We start from the raw sequence: 20,586 nt of genomic DNA on the forward strand, positions 1-20,586 counted from the left end.
AGTAACTGTAATTGAATTAAACATGTTTCTTAGTAACTGTAACTGATTACAGTTACTTTTGTAATTAAATTACGCAACACCGTTACATGTAACTACAGGCCTACATATAACTAAACTTCACTCTAAAAACACGTTTAATGTAATATAGATGTTTACTGTAAATTACATTTATTGTATCTAGATCTAGGTTCTGCGTAGGCTACGTAAACACATTTTGTTTTTCTCTCTAGCGGTTTTTGTACATCGTTTCACTTCAAAATGACAAACATTTTGTACAGTGCATCAGTGTGTGTGTGTGTGTGTGGTGTGTGTGTGTGTGTGTGTGTGTTGTGTCTGGAGGCGGAGCTGTGCGAACAGCTGGACTGTTTCAAGTGTGCCTTCAGTCCACACTGCGGGACACGAGACAGAGGAGCGAGGCACCACAAATCTGCCGAAAAACACTGAGAGCGAAGGAACTTTACTGTCGCTGTCATTTGGACGCTTGAGGGATAACGATAAACCTGTAGCAGTCATTGGAGTTTGATGCAGCTGGTTTCTGAACAGTCTGCGCTCTGTCTGAGGGTTTAACAAAGGTGGGAGATGCCTCTGCTGTCCCCTATCACAGGGGGAAAGGTGAGATACAGTGCCCACACATACACTACACACACACACGGATGTTACAATTACGTTAAACTGCAACTTCAATCGGCCATTTTGCCTTGCTACCGATACATGCGATGTGTTTATACATTTATAATCAACTTAGTTTTCAGTTGTAGTCAAGTTTATTCATTCAAATGCACACCAGCTATGCATGCAGCAGTAAGCAATTGTAGGCAACGAAATGTGTACAGGTCCAGAGAAGAGCATAGACAGAAATATAAACTACGAGTTGAGAATGTTTACAAAATAAACAAAAGTGTAATAATGTGTAGAATACTGCAAATTTCACAGCTTGGCAAACAGGTATGGATTGTGCATTATGATATAACATATGCAGAATGCCAGGTAACAGTCTAGGGAACCGTTTATCATGTTTTTTGTCATTGTAAAGATGATTTATTTTATATTGCAGATATGATCTTTAAGATAAGCCGATTTGGGGTCATGCAAAAAGTATAAATGCACATTGGTGAGCAGAGGGAGACAGGCTGGCGAAGGCGAAAGAAGTGGATGTTTTGAGGGGAGCAGTAGAGGATCGTGTGCAGGAGATGTCTCTGTGGATGATATTACCCGTCAGTCTCCCAGCTCTAACCATCACTGGAATATGGGTCGTGTAAGTCTATTTTATGTCATTTCATATGAAACGATCATGCTTTGCATATGGATATGATATGGATCATGCTCTGGATCTGGATTATGGATAACATGTGCAGGTGTCATGTATGCTTTGATAGATTACATAACTTTCAGCCTAGTTTGATTTTTAACTGGATACACACCAATTCAACGGTGTTTATTTTACAGTGTTGGTCAATTTGCAACTTTATGGTCTGGAAGAATAAATGATGTAGCTTTTATAGGTTACAGATTGTTTTAATAGTGTGATGTAACCAGTGCCCAGCTAACAAAAAAGGGTGTTTTGCTAACATTCCCATTAAGTTATAAAATTTTACTTATGAATGTTCACTGAATGATCAAAATGTCTTGGTTTTGCAAAGATTATGGTAATATTTAATTTCATAATTTTTATAACTTTTGTTCAGAACTTTGAGAGAACCTTGTCAGAACAAATTCAGAGAGCGTTTCCTGGTACATGTAGAATATGTTGAAGCCAGATCGTTTTATGCAAATATATCACTGTTTTATGTTTGTGCTGCATTGAAATGTTTGTTTATATATATATATATATATATATATATATATATATATATATATATATATATATATATATATATATAAAATATAGAGTATACAGAGATTGCCTTATCTAGCTCTAGTTTTTTTTTTTTTTTTTGGAGCACCTCAAAGTTGCTTCTGATTTGTGCAGTTTTCAATGTAACATAATTTGTTGTGGAAAGGTGTATTATTTCTGCATGTTTTAAATCATGAGCCAAAACATCTGAAATGCAGCCACTTTCAGTAGAATTTATAGTCAAATTCCTGAACCTATTCTTTGAGGAGTGGGCTATACATAAATCTGCAAAGATGCCCATGTCTGACTCGCCTGAACTTGCCTGAAAAACGTTGAAGATTTGAGGTCATTTTTAGTAAGTTCGTCATGGTCCAGAAATGAGAGAATACCCATGATGTTCAGGAAGAGAGCTGTGCATGAACCAGCATGTGATTGACTGAAGAGTCATTTTAAAGGAAATCAGTTTAACTTCATGTGTGAATCAGTTGTTGGAAGTCTGTGATCAAGTGGATGTGCAATACCTTTTATGCGGTTTTATTTGCTTGAAGGTGCAGAGCTGTGCTGGCGTCTCATTGCTTGTCCCTACTTCCTTCCCGTGGAATGCTTGCAGGCGCCCTGTTTCTAAAGGGAGTTCAAGATCCCTTTCCTCTCCTGTAGAGCCTTGAGTTTGAAGTCACTGAGGTGGTTACATAAAGCCTGTGTGAGTAAATCAGAGGAGGGCAAGTTAGAGCAGCATCAGCGGCTTCTCATTTACTATGCCAGAGAGAGAATGTTTGGTTTATTCTTTCCATGACTCCTGTAGTGACGGTCTGGGAGAAGTTCCCAATACAACATGGACTAAAACTGTCCCGTTCTAGAGACTTTTTCTTCCATTATCTGTGCAAGAAAGGGCATGTTTTCATAGCTGAAAATGAAACCTAATTATAACCTATAAAAGAAATGAGTTACGGTTTCCAAAAATTACAACAACTAACAGTTCAAAGCACAACTGAAACTGTTTGCTGAATAGTCACATTGAATTGTTTCAAAATGTAAGTTTTTGTTAGTTAAACGCTCAGTTGTAGGCTGTTTTTGAGTAGTACGTAGCCCCCAGTTACACCCCAGTGAAACAGTTGTTTCAATTATTCAGGCTACATTGTAAAAAAAAAAAAAGAAAAAAAAAGTTTCCATTTATGCGAGGGTAAGTTTCCATGTCAGTGTTTCCACTTGGACGTTATTACTATACATTGAGGCTGTTGTTTATGGTAACGTCACACAGGCTTGAATAGTCTCACAAATATGTGCTGTTCCCTGCAACGTTGAACTCATTGTTTATGCAAACAACACTGAGAATATTTATTCATAACAAAGGCTTTATATTTTAAAGCTTGTGCACGGTAACAGCTGAAACTGTCAGTGCTACATCTGTGTCCTCTTTGTTTGTGATGAAAGGTTTGAAAATATTAGCATTGTGCCTCTCAGGTTGGGGATGAAGCCTGATTTTCCAATCAGATCAGGTTTGGTTTGATTGGACCTAAAGCTCTTGCTGATTCATTTCTCACATTTACATATACCTGCTGTGGATGCGCAGCAAAAATGGTCTTTGTGAATGACCAGAGTATATGATGTTGCATGGAGGGGGTATGGCCTTTTGTTTAGGAGGTTGTTCGTAAAAAAGACATAAGTAGTTAGAAGAGGGTTCATTAATTAAAACATGTTTCTAACAGTATGAAGCATTCAACATAGCCTCTTTCTTAGGAGAGTACTGTCTTAGTCTAATATGCTGCTTTGCTGCTCAAGAAACATTTCTTATTATTATCAATCTTGAAAACTGTTTTGCTGCTTAATATTTTTGTGGAAACTGTGATACATTTTTTTCAAGATTTTTGTACAATAAAATGATTACTTTAAAAACACACAATATATAATTTAAAACATTGAAAATATATAGAATGTAAAAAAAAAATGCTTTTTTTTAATCACGTGGTTGCATATCAGTTTGCAGCACTTCATCCCCATTACACATTATTAGTTGTGCTCTCAAATCTGTCAGTGTTTTTGCAATTGACTCGGCAGAATGCAAACAATAGTAAATAAAACTGATTTCCTTACACAAATCAGTTTGATGTTGAAAAATGCAACTCCTTTGCTTTTAAAATTTAGTTTAAAATTTTTTTGGACATTCCTATTCCAAGCTTTAGTATTTCCATTCTAGTTTTGACTTGGAAATGAGCAAATACTACAAACCTTTGTCAGGGGTTAACTTAAGTCTTTATTTAAAGCGATCTAAAAATGAAAATTCTGTCATTTACTCACCCCCTTATGTAAGACTTTTCTTCTGCAGAACATAAAAGAAGATATTTTGAAAAATGTCACAGTGTTTTTAGTTTATACAATGGAAGTCAACGGTCACCAAATCTGTTTATTTAAATCGGTTTAATTATTTAAATTATATTTTATGTTCCACAGAAGAAAGAAAGTCATACAGGTTTAGAATGACATGACTTTGAGTAAATGATGTGTACTATCCCTTTGAAAGAAACAGATTGAAAGAAAAAAAAATGAAGAAGTAGGCCAAAAAAAGTCACTATCACTATTCCAAAGAACAAATCCAAATCTTATGGTGAGCAGATGGGTTGGGGTATCTAAGCGGGAGCAGGGCTACTCTGTATCAGACTGTGTTTTCTGAGGAAGTCCTGTGTGTCTCTGGTAACAGCCTGCGGGATTATTCACAACACCAGCCAGGGCAGATGGCAGAATGTTTGTTTACCAAATGTAATTTCTCTCAGCGTTGTGCTAAGTGTAGTGCAAGACTCCGGTGATCTGCTTCTTGTGGACGCACACACACAGACACACACACATTTACTTGAGATGAAAACAAACCTAATTGCTGCTTAGCCCACTCCTGGCCCTGCGTGCTGTCAGATGCAGTTACGCAGGACAAATGCAAATGTGTTTGTGTGTGTATATCAACAGTGAGATCCGCATGGGAGAAAGACGGACAGAGATGGTATCCAGCAGCAGGTGCCGTGTGTGTTTACTTTCCACAGAGCACTTTTCTTGGCTTTTCTTGTCTCATTTTTCAATTGTAAGCAACTTTTGCTTTGCTTGGAAATGCTCTTTCATCAGATTCTGTTCAAATCTGTAGGCAAACGCTTGCTTTGACTGTTATCTGATGGTCCTGTGTTCATTGACATCTCTTGAGGGTCGATGTGACTGGATCAGGAGGGTGTTGACCTTGTTGCATCAGCGCGAGTAAAGAATGACACATGCCGATGATAACGCTGAAGATGTGCAGGTCATATTGACTAAATTTCCAGAGCTTTCCGGTTTCCGGACACCAAAGCATATTTTTGATAGTTTTTCTGTCTGTCCATAAGAATCATGTTTAATAATAAAGTAACTTGCTGGATTTGATATGTTTCATATCTCTAAGCCTTAGGCCTGTACTGTGTCACTTTGTGAAATCTCAGACATCAGTGGTTTAAATTGGTTTTGTGGTCAGCTTGACTTGAAACAGTTTTAAATTTGACAGGATCGTGGTTGCATTCAAAGACAGATTGTTTTAGGACACAATGCTTTTATTTTGATTTGTTTATGTCCATTCTGTTTACATGATGTTTATTATGTACAGATGCAATGGTAACACTTTACCATTAGAAGACGTATATAGTTAGCTACATTAGCTGACATGAACTAACAATTAACAATACTTCTAAAGCATTTATTTAACTTTTATTAATCTTTTTGTTAATCTCAAAATTTACTAATACTTTAAGATCAAAAGTTGCATGTCAACATAAGATGTGAACTGAACATAAACATAAATGTTTTTATCAAATACAATAAATGCTGTAAAAATATATTGTTAGATCATGTTAGTTACAGCATTAACTAATGTTAACCAACGAGACCTTATTGTAAAGTATTACCAATGCAGCAATAAAGGTTCAAAAATGCACTTTACACAATCCTTTTTAAATGAGACAAATTTGTTCTTGCGAATAGGAATGAAATTCAAGTTTGAATTCTTCTTTTAAAACTTATATTTTGGTTTTCACTGATTATATTGTGTGTGGCTAATGTATCATAATTTCTATTTTTCCAGGTATGCCATGGCCTTGTATAACCAGCATGTCTGTCCTGTGGACAACTGGTAAGAATTTAACAATATTTAAGTATTATTGTGTTTTCTTTTTATTATTTAATTAACAGTTATATTGCATTATACTGTGGAATATTTATTATTATTATATAGTTTATATATCATTATATATTGTAATTTAATGATTAAATAAAATAAATATTTTAAAATGTTAAATTCTATAATACACATGAAATGTGAAACACTAAAATGAAGAAATTCATTTTTAAAAAAATATGTATTGTTTTTGTTTTTTTATTTTTATTTTTACATGTTTTTAGTATTTTTATTTTTACATGTTTATTATGTTGCTAACTGATGTGCATATATTCATCTTTTGAATGAAAAGAGCTAATTTTAGCACATGTGCTTTGAGGCTATTAATTATTTACTGATTACACCTTTTTAAAATGCACATATCAGAGAGAGACCTCTTGACTTTATACCTCCTACATTTCTTCTGGCATCATCTGCTCTAATGAGTAATGCATTTGATATGAGATGTTGAACGAGTGTCCGAATTCTTTCTTATTAACATTATTTGGCTCAAGGATGTGTTAGACAGTGAGAAATTGAATCCTGTTTATTTTCATTGTTAATCGCAGGTTAACTTGTGCTTCTTACCATGAGAGCTTTAGTCAAACATTAGCATATGGAGCATAGTGGTGACTAGGTAACTTCAGTGTTAGTGCTGCTCTTGGGCTTTGGGAGGTGGCACATTGTGTTTTAATTATTTAAAGCAGTAATAATGGCGTCTGTGTGTGGGTCCGTGAGCAGAGGCGGTGTCAGAGGATTACTCATCATTAAAATGAGTGATGAATAAAGCCCACTGTCCCAGAATATCAGTGAAAAATGGGTACTTTCTGACAAGTTTCCATATGTAGAGTTGAAGCTGAGCAAACAAGATCAGATTTGGTCTGTTTAATGAAACGTTGCCCACAGGCTGCCTTTACCTTTTAAAGTGCTTTGCATTCCTGGGTAATTTTTACACTCTGGAAACAACAGTGGTCTTTCATTTACTTTTTTCGCTTTGAGGGAGGAGCATTAGTAGAGGTCGACCGATTGATCGGCCGGCTGACTAATCGGCCGATTTTTGGCATTTTTTTTATTAATCGGCATCGGACCATTGTGCTGCAAATTAGGCCGATTAATAAACAGGCGCGTCTGCAAGCAACACGTGATTGCCATTCCACTGGCACAACGGATAACCCTGTGATGTCCCCCTCTGCCTGCTAACTTTTTGAAGAGAGAACTACCTGGTAGAGCTGTGCGATTAATCGAAATCGAATCGCAATCACGATTTGAGACGTTGCGATTTGCTAATCGCAAAGCCTGTGATGTGGACGCAATATTACTCTGATCCAGATCATATGCACGTCTGCCAGCCTTGAGTGACAGTCTTACTAACCAACAGAGTGAGTGCACCTTCTCCCATAAATCAGCCCGTGTAACATGTAATACTTTAATAATTGACTAAAGAAGTACAGTTCTTTATAAAAAATAAACAAATCTTTCCTGTGAAATTCAGTAATTCTGTGAAGTACAGGTGTATCTCAAATTAGAATGTCGTGGAAAAGTTCATTTATTTCAGTAATTCAACTCAAATTGTGAAACTCGTGTATTAACTAAATTCAATGCACACAGACTGAAGTAGTTTAAGTCTTTGGTTTTTTTAATTGTGTTGATTTAGGCTCACATTTAACAAAAACCCACCTCTCAACAAATTAGAATACTTCATAAGACCAATAAAAAAAACATTTTTAGTGAATTGTTGGCCTTCTGGAATGTTAATTTACTGTATATGTGCTCAATACTTGGTAGAGGCTCCTTTTGCTTTAATTACTGGCTCAATTCGGCGTGGCATGGAGGTGATCAGTTTGTGGCACTGCTGAGGTGGTATGGAAGCTCAGGTTGCTTTGATAGCGGCCTTCAGGTCATCTGCATTGTTGGGTCTGGTGTCATATTCCTCTTGGCAATACCCCAGAGATTCTCTATGGGATTCAGGTCAGGCAATGAATCTAAAATATATGACTTACAAGAAAAAACTTTTTCACCACTTTCTAATTTATTGAGATGCAGCTGTACATAATAAATAATATTTTGGCATTCAAATACATGGAGAATACGGAAACATTTGATTTTGTGTCGAATGAGAGACCCAACGTTGGTTTCAGTTTCGTTTTAGCCTAAATTAATTAGTTTTGGCTTGTCGTTTATAGCTAGCTTCTTATATTTAATTCTTGTTCTTTTCTAAATACTGTTAATTGAAAGCATTTGTTGTGGAGTTAGGGGAACTAAAATAGCCTAGCTATGTTTACGGTGTTTATTATAATGTTTGTAAACATTTCACGTCGGCATTAGGCCTGTTTCTGAATGAAATAATAAAATGCTACTTATACGTGACTTTTCTCTCTCTCTCTCTCTCTCTAAAAAACACAAATCTTTTTAAATATTTTGATAAATTACTGAAAAAAAAAATTAACATCCCTGAGATGAAGGGGAAAGAAAGAAAGAAAGAAAATCGGCCAAACATATCGGCCAAAAAATCAACATCATATATCGGCCATCGGCTGCCCTGATTTCTAAATATCGGCACCGGCCAGAGAAAAACCCTTATCGGTCGACCTCTAAACATTAGTCCTATAGTGCGGGATGTGTTTGCTTAAGTAATGAAGTGTAGCCACATTATGTTTGCCTTGAGTTCTGCATGGTGTAGTATGAATCAAAGTTATGGTGACTGTCAAAACACGTTTATACTGGAAGTGAGTTGTAACTGTGGTCGTATCATCCAGTGTACAGTAGGAACGCCAGCGGCGTGTAACTTGTACAAATTCACAGACAGATGCAGCTGTCCTACTGGATACACTCAGATCTGTCTGATATGATTGATTACTATTTATGCCCAGTGAGCAAATCTCAAAATATCTCAAAGTAGACTCCTACTGACCTGATGGACTCATTTTGGCTCTGTTTTAACTCCATATGTGTATTAATAACATGGTTTTCTGTGTATTTGTTTACTTACAGGATGTATAACCAGTCATGTGAGGTGGATCTGCCAATGCAGAGGGGACCAACCTTGTGCTGTACTCTGGACAATGTTCCTCTCATAAGGTCTGTATGAAATAACAGCAAGAAAAAAAATGTGCCAATGGAAAACTGGGTTATAGGTTTAGCATAAATAAAGGTAGCAAAGCTATAAGGCCTAGCTAGTTTGGAACTAAAGGTTAATTGTATTTAGTGATAAATGTATGCTTCACATTAATTTGAGAAAAATATAAAAAATAAAATTCATGCAGTGACAGGGTTGAATGCTTTAGGTTTACAAATGCAGACAACACTGCGAATTAATGCTTTTATACTTTTTTTTGATTAATTTCTATTTTTATCATTTTGATTTTACTTTGTTATAGTAAGTTTTCTTGTATTTTTGTAAGTTTTTTGTTTTTAAAAAATGTATTTTTTATTATTATTTTAAAAATTTCAATCTCAGTTATTTTATTCTTTTTTAGTTTTATTTCTGTTTTAGTTATTTTTCTACACCAATTTAAACAGTTTTCAACTATTATGGAACAAAAAATATGGAATTTGTGTTTCTAATGCCTTCAAAAAAGTAATTGAATACCAAAGTGCACCTTATTCCTGGAAAGTGCCGTTCTCAGCCCACCTCCCTACCTGAGGCAGTGGTCTGTGTCAGCACATTCTTCTTGCCACGACCCCTTCCCTTCCTCTGCATGCTTATCCTGTCTATTTTCCTCAGTCTGAAGACCGAGATAGGGTCAGGGGGAGAAACAGGAATATAAAAGCATGTGATCTACATGGCACCCTCACGAAACAAGCTATTTCACCCTCACAAGATATTTTTCCTGCTGAGAGAAGAACACTTAGAGGAGCTACAACTTGTCCACCACACAAAGGAATTTCCCAGCTTACTGAGGAAAAACCGAAACCAAACTGACAAAAAGGGCAAGAACACAGAGATAGTTTTAGCCGAAACATGTTGTTCATTTTTTTTGACTCTTATAGGCATTTTATCATCAAAGGGAAATCTGACAATGCATATATTGTGGATTCTGGAATAACTTGTTGGATCTTTGACCTGAGCTGTTCAATAGACCGTCTGTCTCCTTTGCCTTCAGAGCTGTGTGGTTTATGGAGTATGAACTTACTGAGTTATATGTTAAGACTTATTTATGTGTGCCTTTGGGTGTGTCCATGATCTGCATTTCTACTACCAGCGTGCGTGTGTTTGTGTGTGGGTTTATTTTGACTGCTACCCACTATAGTCTGCGGTTCTCAGCCCAGAGGTGCTCTGAAGTGGGTGAAAGGTCAGATCCACTCACACTTTGAACAGCATACACATTTCTAGCTTATCATTATAGAACTTAACACCTCAGTGATTTATTTATAGAAAGCATAGCTATATGTAATCCAGCAGAGGCTCATTTGGCTGGAACTTATTACATGGTTAATAAAGCTAAGTTTGTTTCAGAGAATTTGTATTAGGAAAACATGGCCTTACTGTTGATTTACAGTTATTCTGACATAATTCATTAACTCTCATGTTGTCCCTAAAGACTTACTTACTTACTTCTGTGTAACAAAATAATTTCTTAATGTTTTGAAGACTGATCTAGGTCTTTTTCCATAAAATGACAAATTGAATGTGATTTTCAATGAATAATGATTAGATTTTAGTGTGTCCCTCACACAAGGCTATCATTTGGTTTTAAAAGTCATATTTATCACATTCATGAGACTATTATGATGCTTTTTTGTCATTGTTTTAAATCTTAACAACACTTGTCACTATAAACTGTTTGTTTGGAAAAGACATGAAGATTCTTCAGTCTAACTACAGAAGAAAAAGATCAATACAGGTTTAGAGACACATGAGTGTGATTAAATGATGACAGAATTTACATCTTTGGTTGAGATCCAGCGAGTCTGTTATTCTCAACACTTTTCAGCTGATTGTCTGTAAGTTTACGTTTGTTTACTGCATTTATTTGCTGCTTCATCTCCTTTTAAAGGCTTCATACCACAGTGACATGCTAAATAAAAGTGAAATGGTCTTCAGTAATGATTACCTGTGTTTATAAGGACAATTTCCTTTCATGGTGAGGTGCTGGCCCAGTCTTTCATCCGTTAAGGCCCTATCTTTGCTTATCTTTTGTTTTGTTCCCATACAGAGTGACAGCTGTGTGAGAAAAGCTAAGGGTCCTCAAGCCCTCTTTTAGCTCTATCTTTCTTTTTCCCAGTAACCCACAGCTGCCAGTGTGCTCCCAAGAGCCGAACAGGCCTATTTTAGTCAGCTGCCAATGGGAGTTCATCCCTCAGGACCCTTTGCTTTGAAATGTGCATGTATGTATGAGAACCCTGGGCATCTAACCTCTGTTCTGATCTACAGTAAATGCGGCACACTTCCTCCAGAGAGCTGCTTCTTCAGTCTCATCTGCAGCACTGGATCCTTTATGGGTGAGTTTACCATTCACACCTCCCACTTACACAACAGTTTAGAAGTCAGTAAGATGTTTTTGAAACATTTATGCTCACCAAGGCTACATTTATTAGATCAAAAATACCGTAATATTGTGAAATATTATTGCAATTTAAAATAGCCGTTTTCTATTTTATAATATATATTTTTAAAGCTGCTGTCCGGAACTTTTCTTGGTTAAAAATTATACAAAATCAGTTTTTGAGCAAGTACATAACTGGCTAGTGTTCAAAACTATCTCATTACCTTAGCCTGATTCACAACAATTAGCTTATAATAATGTTTTCTAATTTTAGTGGTATTGGTATTCGAGCATGCTGCTGCATCATTACATCACGTCTGTAAGCATAAAGAAGTTGTCCCAGCTAGTAGATTATATCGCATGTGAGGATCCTGCAGGTGGTGGATCGTTTAGCCGCCTCCTCACAGCAGATGGAATAATTCAATTTATTTTGATAGCGGATTGTAATCCAAAAAGGTTTATGTGTTTATGAAACACACGTGACTTAAATAAATTACATTCCAGTTTTAAATGTGCATCTAATTACAGATAGCCTACAGGGGATTACACAAGTTTTGTATTTCAAAGAGAACCAGTTCTAAGGAAAAATAAAATGCTTCTTGGGTTAAAAGAATTTCTTTATATGAAATTCGGATGGTATGACAATTAGAGATTAGACTTTATTAGAATGGACAGAAATTGAAATCTACATGTAATGCTAATACACACTACATACACTTTGTTAACATGAACAATTTGCAAACAAAGTATAACGGTAACCGATCGTTAGATTTAATCATCATTGTAGCGCAATTTATTGTAATGCTTTTTTCCTTAGTTGGTCAGAACAAAAGTGTCAAGGTCATTGCACACTGAGTCCGAAAGTTTCACACGTAAAAACAATAAATATGACCTCACGTTGTGTCAATCACGTATGCACACTGCCTCCGAAATTTTCGTCCGTCAAAAAATTATTCGGATCAGGTTCGATTTTCTGCGTTTTCGCATCCGTAGCATGCATTTTGATAGGAAAGGATGAGGAATACGAAAAAACTGAAAAACGTATGCCAAAATTTCGGACTCGGTGTGCAATGGCCATCAGTCTTGTTACTTACTCTTTCAGATGACAGGTACGCGTAAATCAGATCACATTACCCCGGTGTTAAAAGCATTGCATTGGTTGCCTATTTCGTTTAGGATTAATTATAAAATCTTATTATTTGTTTTTAAATCGCTACACGGCTTAGCTCCATTTTATATCGCTGATCTAATTAAGGAACAAAGGATAACGAGACCTCTACGATCCCAGTCACAGAAACTTTGTGTTGTTCCCCGGTCTAAGTTGAAATCTAGAGGGGATCGTGTATTTGCGGTTGTCGCCCCAAAACTATGGAACAGCTTGCCGATTTATATTAGGGACGTATCGACACTTGGTCAGTTTAAGAGCCACTTAAAAACATACCTTTTTATGATAGCGTTCGATCTAAGATAAGTGCGAAGGTTGCTGGTGTTATATATGGTTGTTCGGATCTTATTTATAATGTATTTGCTTTTTTTAAGGTCTTTGTCATGTTATATTATATTAAGTGTTGTCTCTTGCTCATAGTGTTACTGTTTGTACAGCACTATGGTCAACGTTGTTGTTTCATTTAGTGCTTTAGAAATAAACTTGAATTTGAATTAGATGACAATATCTGGTGATTCTTATTTGGGTCATTCTTCCAAGACGTAGGCTAGAATCTGTGATTCCAAAGTACAGTGAATATCTACACCGGTGCGGTGACTGATAGCCACACATACTCCTCAAAACATTAGATTCATCTGCGCTGGAGCCGTGGCGGTGCACGACCTACGTTAAGCAAATAATTTCGCAAATAACTGCAATTGCAGGATTCAAACAGAGATTGTGACAAAGAGGCTAAATTTACAGACTGCAGCTTTAAATGTAATTGATTTCTGTGATGCAAAACTGAATTTTCAGCACCATTACTCCAGTTTTCATTTCACATGATCCTTCAGAAATCATTCTAAAATGCTGATGAAAACATTGGCCAAAAACTTTTAAACAGCCGTGTACATTCTATTCATAAATTCTAGATTTTATTTGCCTTTAATTTCACATAGTGGCTACGAAACATCCTAAGCCACATAAAAAATCACACTAACAGAAAGTGCCATCCTAAAATTTGTGTCTAGCTAATTGTGATGCTCAAACATAGAGCTCAGTGTTTACACTTTTTGGGGAAATCAACCTTCAAATAGCTTTCTTACATATTTATTACATGTTAACCTGGGATAGGAGAAAGTATTTTTTAAATTTGCAGATTGCACACTTCACCTTTAAGCATTAACTTCCGTTTTCCCCTCATTTATAGCATTCCTGAACTTTATTTGGATTTTGGAATTTCAGATCAATCTGTAGTTCACTCCCCAGTAAATGATTCCCATCTGTAGCACAATGATTCAGTGTCTGGGCAGCAATCAGCTCAGGAAACCACAGGCTTAGTGTGTTTGCATTTGTGCAATATCACCGCCACTGGTTGGTCACACCACTGGCCAACTCTCTTCAAAATTATGGATGTTTTTATTTTCACTCATGTCACATTTTTAGGAGAAGACATTATCGAGGGGTGAGAACCAGTAAGGCGTAAGTGACATTTCACCAACTTTACAGGAGAGCCAAAACAAAAGTTTTACCATAGTTTGATCTGACTTTGTGTACAGATTTCAATTATTTATAGTACAAATTTGTACACTAATGATGACAGTACTTTTCCCAGTAGAAAGAGCTCATTAAGAGCTTTCATTTCATGTGTATATATATCTCCATTTCACCAAAAATTCTGGTTCTCACCCCTCGATATCATCTAAAAGCTGACTATACACACTGCTCATTCTCTAAACTTGCCTAGAAAAGCAATTGTTCATGTGTCACTTTGGTATCTCACAACTCAAAAAAGCTGAGTGGATATGTGCAGTCACTGCACATTACCAAACAATTTCATCAGATGCAAGTACTTGCTTGTTGCTGTTCAGGAAAGATGAATCCTCTTCAGAAATTATCTGAATTGAATTTAAACAAGGACCAGAGGCCAAGCAGAAAAACAAGAACAGAAATCCCCTTAAAATACAACTAACATTTAGATGCTTAAGCTAAATCGAATTAAACCGGTGAGTCATAGCCATAAAACTTGGCTCATGGGGCTCCCTGAACATAAATTCAGCTGCATCCTTTGTGAGCAAAGCTATACTTCACATAGTCAGTCACAGCCGAGTGCAAACTACACAGCAGGTCTGTGAGAGGAGAGACTTGCAAAGAATGATTGGTTCAGTGTGACCTCTGACCCGAGCGTCTGGGCCTGGTGGCAGTGTTCATGCTGAGAGCTGAAGGGCTGTATTGTTGTGTTCAATCCCGCACCCTGTGTAATGATAAGTGAGAGTGTTCTCCTGCTGGGACATTCGGGCTCTGCCTGTTTGCACAAGGAAATTACCGTTGTTCATCCAACAATACAAGAAAGTTGGGTTTTAAATTCTTTTTCAGAGTGTTTTATATAACACTGCTATCAAACAAAACCTCCTCGAATGCTACGTGATTTATTGCATCACCGTTCCAGGACAATAGGACCGTAATACAGTTGTTTACACTAAAAAGTTTATAAAACGCAGTGCACGGCCTGATTAAAAACGCATGCCGATCTTTCGATCAAGGGTGACCAGCGGTTCCCCAGGGCTGCATTGTTTTCTTGTGGCTTATGTAATGCTCAGTGTTCCCAAATCTGAGCTTTTTTGATGTCAGCATGGCACTAGAGGAAACATCTCTCAGCACTGTAGTGCTCTAACAGAGGGGAAACAGGGTGGAGAGAGTTCACAGCAGGAACTGACCGAAGCTAGTTTAGGCTCTCGTAGACCTTGTGACAGGGCTGTTGTTTACTTTTATCTCTTGTTTTTTGTTCTCTTGAGAGAATGCAGCTCCAAGGTGAAAACCCGTGATCCATAAATACACAGGTGTCGTCTAGCTAATGTGTTTGGGCTGCGGTATTTCCACCACATTTCACCCCTTACTAACTGGAACCTTCTCGGAGCAGAGATGCACAGAAATTAGAGATTACGAGACTCAAATTCTTTATGAGCGCTGATTTAGTCGTCGTATCATCCTCATACGATATTCTTCACAAGCTATAATTTTCACATCTCATTGCCCGTTAAAGGGTTTTCCATGTATGGTTGGTGGATGAGTCTCTCTCCTGTGATTTAAAGCAGTCTCATCCACATTATTATCCTCATTGGTTTTTTATATGATTTTTTTTCTCCCATGGGAAATTAAATTGTAATTAAAACTATTACAAATTGCGTTCCTTAACGGATAAAATAAAATAAAATAAAATAAAATATAAATGTTAGATGAAAAACCAAAGATTTCAAATGCTCCCTTTGCAACTAACTGAAATAAACTAAGTCCTGAAATTGCTAAAATTAGGCTACTGACTAAATGAACTGAAATGACTAATTAAAAATAAAATAGAAATAAAGTAAAGCTAAATAGAAGCAAATAAAAACAAAATGACAAAAGCACATAATGAAATTACTGAACTTATAAATATAAACTGAAACTATAAAATTAACATTTTAAATCTTAAGAAATACTATTATAGTATATACTAAATAATACTACAATAACACTGATTGGAATAACAGGAAGAGGAAATTGTACTGAATTGAAATGCAAAGAAATTAATTCAAAGTTTAGTCTCTGCCTGTCTGCAAATCTTCCAACTTTTTTTTTTTTTATTTGGCAAAAAGGTTTTGTCAAGCCAACATTCAAAGTTCAACTAAAATATTTATCCAACTGTTTATTTAATTATTTAAATACAAATCTACTTCCCTTTCTTTCATATTTGAATTGGAATTCTGGATCCCTCAATTGAAATTCAGTTCAGTTCTGAATAATGCACAACAGTAGTTTGCAAGTGTCCTGTCTGGCAATCCTAGTGTTCTCTCGCACTGTCATATTGACACCAAACCAATGACACACTCAAGGCATATTACTCGCCTTGACCATTCAAAATCTGAAATAGCTCAAGAGAAGCACATTTTCAGGCTAAACCTTGCCATTACATACATACAAACATAGCTTTGTTTGTCTGTGAAGTGTGGTGGTAGTTACACAGCAGAAATAATAATAGGCCTTGTCCAATGGCCACCATGTGTTTCTGAGTCCCCAGTCTTGTGTCCTGCGGAACGTATTTCCAGGAAACCTTGCTTACAAACACACCTACACACAAACATATACACAGACAGGCAGTTGGAAAGACCTTTTTTGACCTTTTGTTACACCCATTTAGAAGAATGGGATTCTGGGGTTGTCCAGAGCACAAGAAGATAAAGTTTAAAGTTAGTCAGCGGTAAGCAGATATATTTAGCCATTTTCAGATTTCTGTCTATGCTAAATTCCCATTGTTTCCTGTGCCCATATCCACTGAGGGCCCATTCATGAGGGAAACGTCAACAGTAGATGTTTGGGAAGGAAGACTCCAGCTGACAGTGTAGTCCAATGCAGTAAACAACCCTTACACACCACAATTTCTGTTGCTGTTGTGCCGTTTCAGCTGGATTTTATTAAACCGAGTTAATTATCGCCTGCAGACTTGTTGTTTGTTTTTCCATGCTCGTAACTTCAACTACACCATGTTACACAAACATCCTAAATGACTTACTACCACAAAAGTTACATATCTTGTATGTAGTTACATCTTAGCTTTCCCCCAAAAAGACCACCATAGATGATCACCAGCATGTTTTGTTTTGGATGCTGGTCCTCAGTGAGCTCTAATTGATCTAGCTTAACCAGCAGGACTTTCTTGATCAACCAGCTTCACCATGCTGGTTGACTTGCATCATACAGGTTAGAAACATGGCTATGGTGGTTCATAAGCAAGACCAGCACTAACCAGCATGTAAATTCATGTTGGTCCTTCATGCAGTGTCTCAGTACTGTCAGCTTTAATGTTGACTAGGAGTGTTCTGGGAGGTGGATTGGGCTGAGAAAAGAGAGATGGTTTATTGTCTACCCCCCCCACCTCCCACTTTGCCACTCTAGCGGGCCACATCTGCCCCAGTCAGTTTTCATTACGCATTAACCCAGCAGTAAAACAGTTGAGCAGATTGCAGCAGCTTGATTTACGTTAGAGATCTCACCATGAAGCCCTTATTTTATCCACTCTCTCCTCATCTTTGCACATTGCCAGGCTTTTTACATTTTCCAGGAAAACAATGAGTGTTTTCTTGTCCAAAGAATACTGGAAATCATGTTTTGTCAGAGTGAGTCTGACTCAGTGAGTCTGAGGACAGCTGGTTTGGAAACATGTAAAGAGGGTATCGTTCTTCTGTCTCATTTTTTGGGTCACACTAACCTAGTAAGATAACATACTGCATTCCTTCATGACTTATTTGTACAAACATCTGATAAAACAACCTAAGGAGAGCGAATTAACTTGTACTTTAACTGAAAGCTTTAATCAGTTTTTTTTTTATTATTTGTTGTGCGCTAATATTCAAAAGTTGGAAGCAAGATTTGTTTTTATATTTTCATCCAGATGCATTAAATTGTTCAAAAGTGTTACAAAATATGTTTCTTGAGCAGCAAATCAGCATCATGTGACACTGAAGATTGGAGTAATGATGCTGAAAATTCAGCTTTGCATCACAGGAATAAATTACATTTTAAAATATATTACAATGTATAACAGTTTATTGAAATAGTTAATAATATTTTACAATTTTTACTTTATTTTTAATCAAATAAATGAATTTCAAATTTATATGTAAAGTTATATTATTATAAAGTAAATAGGCTATATAGGCTCTAGCATCTCTGTGACCGTACATAGGACAAGTGGTTTGGAAAATGGATGGGTTGATAAAGGCTATATTATGATAACTGGACTATTTAGCTGTTTCTGTTCATAAAAAAAAACAAAAACTGGTGATTGTGTTGCTTAAGATGAGTGAACCGGTCTCTCTGTGAAACTGTGCCTATCACAAATACATTAAGATGCTTCGCTCTTTTATTGTATTCATTTTGGCAAATGGATATTTGACATGAGTCTCATTACTTCTGGAGAAAAAAAATTAGATATGCCTCATATATCTTTGATGTACGTCAGTGGAAGATTTCCCAATGAGAAGTTGAAATCATTAGAAGATGATCATAGAAGACTTACTCTCATGCTTCTACTCACCAAAGCCAATTTTTACTTTCATTTGGCACTTATTGAGTGTTACTTTTGAAACTTGTTTAAACAGATAACATTGTATACCTTGAATGAACTTTGGTTAACAGTGTCTGCCAAATATGAACTCACATACTTTAGAAATCTTAAATGTTGCAAAACTGTAAAATGTTGTTATAAACATTTGACAAGGCACGTCTTAGTGACTGTTGGAGACTGTCCAGATGAGTGGCACAAACTGTTTTATATTTCAATGCCACATTGTTTAAGGCTGCTAGGCTTTCTTTGGGAATTTTGCATTGATTTTTATGTAATTTTTATTTAAATGTTTAGTTCACTCAAAAATGACAATTCTGTCATTAAATACTCAACCTCATGTCGTTCCAAACCTGTAAGGCCATCAAAAATATTTTAATTTGTGCTCCAAAGATGAACGAAGGTCTTGGAATGACATGAGGGTGAGTAATTAATGACAGAATTTTCATTTTTGGGTGAACTATCCCTTTAAAAACTCACATTCAGTGTCTTTTAAATTTGTGCTTATCAATTGTTGGTAAAGCAACAATTTAATTATTGTGTTTCTTTTATAAAATATTTTTTGTTCTCTTCCCACTCTCAGTGATGGTGATAGTATTGCTACGCTATGCCCATGTGATAGAGAAGCACCAGAACTGTGTGTTAAACACAGCGAGTCTCTCCACCGGCTGGATCTGTGCTGCAGGACTCATCATGGTCGGCAACTTCCAGGTACAGCTTGCATAAACCTTACTTACTGTGTCCAAAAACTGCTCCACATCAGCACAGGAAGTTTTCTCCTGGGTCTTCAGGTTGAGCATTTGACAGCAGAAGAGGAAACGCATTCTCATAGGCTTCAGGCTCTTATTTATGCGCAGTGGTTTCCTGTAGAAATACTGTTATGACCTGCTGTAGAGCTGGTGATTTACAAGACTAGTCTAATGTTTGGATACACCTAGTCATTGTTTGTGAGCACTATTTTAATTTGTCCCCCCATTAATATATATATATATATGCAAAAAGTAGTCACTAAAAATATGACTATTTTTGTCTTTTGTTTAGCATCAATTCAATCCAGTGTGTCCAAATATTTGGCTCCCAGGTCTTCATGCATGTTTGTGTTTGCGAGTGTATCTTAGTGTGCAGTTGTGTCCATGTGTATATATATCGGTGTTTGGGTTAGAGTGTAACTGTTAAATATTTCTTGAGAATACCTGTGTCATCCATGCTTGAGTTATACTTTACGCCCGTTCTACCCTGAAACCTCCTCCAGAGTGTTTAGATGAACGATAAATGGCAGACTTCATAAAGCCCCTCATGCAGAGCCACATGCTCCTCCAAGTACTGTGAAACCAACATCCTTTACCTTTATTCATGAATTGGCGTGAGCCCTTGGCGACAGCATCTTTGCAGGTTGAAATGTTTGGCCGAGTGCCCAGACCGCTAGTGATGTGGGGAGGTCGGCCAACGGGGGCATCGCAGCTTTTTATGGGCCGGTTGCCATAGAGACAGAAGGGGGGGGGGGGCAAACCTTTCTTCTGATAATATAAGCAACCGTGTCGTAACTATGCACTCCCATCAAAAGCAATGCATAACCTTATGTGTAGGAGCACAGGTTCAGACTTGTTTGTCCATCCCTCACCGAAGCGGGTTATATTAATGTCTTATTAACTTTCATAGGCAGGTGTTAAAAAAGAGGCTTGAACCTTCATTCTTGCAACATAATGAACATTCATCTTATGAGCAATTTTGTTGTTGACTTAAGAGTTGTTTTGGTTCTGCTCCCCTGCATATTTGAAATGTTTTGAAATCAAGCAAAGCTACTCCCTTGCTTTTTTTTAAGCTTAGTCCAATAGCTGGCCATTGAAACATTTGTTTGTTACG

At 36.7% G+C, this 20,586-nt stretch overlaps 1 protein-coding gene across 3 annotated transcripts in view; it reads left to right on the plus strand.

Annotated features, from left to right (window-relative positions):
- Positions 1–297: 297 nt before the first annotated feature.
- The window catches only part of LOC306884590 (transmembrane protein 150A-like), a 40,666-nt gene continuing 20,377 nt past the window's right edge, over positions 298–20,586 (plus strand). For 2 of the 3 annotated variants that reach the window (XM_079440580.1, XM_079440582.1), the window contains exons 1-6: positions 298–612; positions 1,055–1,255; positions 5,922–5,969; positions 8,985–9,071; positions 11,368–11,435; positions 19,307–19,434. In XM_079440580.1, coding sequence (XP_079296706.1) covers positions 1,191–1,255; positions 5,922–5,969; positions 8,985–9,071; positions 11,368–11,435; positions 19,307–19,434 — 396 coding nt within the window. In that variant the 5' untranslated portion in view covers positions 298–612; positions 1,055–1,190. Of the gene's footprint in view, positions 613–1,054; positions 1,256–5,921; positions 5,970–8,984; positions 9,072–11,218; positions 11,436–19,306; positions 19,435–20,586 lie in introns of all 3 variants that reach the window. The other variant, XM_079440581.1, reaches the window with a different exon arrangement.

Source organism: Barbus barbus, assembly GCF_936440315.1.
Source record: "Barbus barbus genome assembly, chromosome: 18".
NCBI lineage: Eukaryota > Metazoa > Chordata > Actinopteri > Cypriniformes > Cyprinidae > Barbus > Barbus barbus.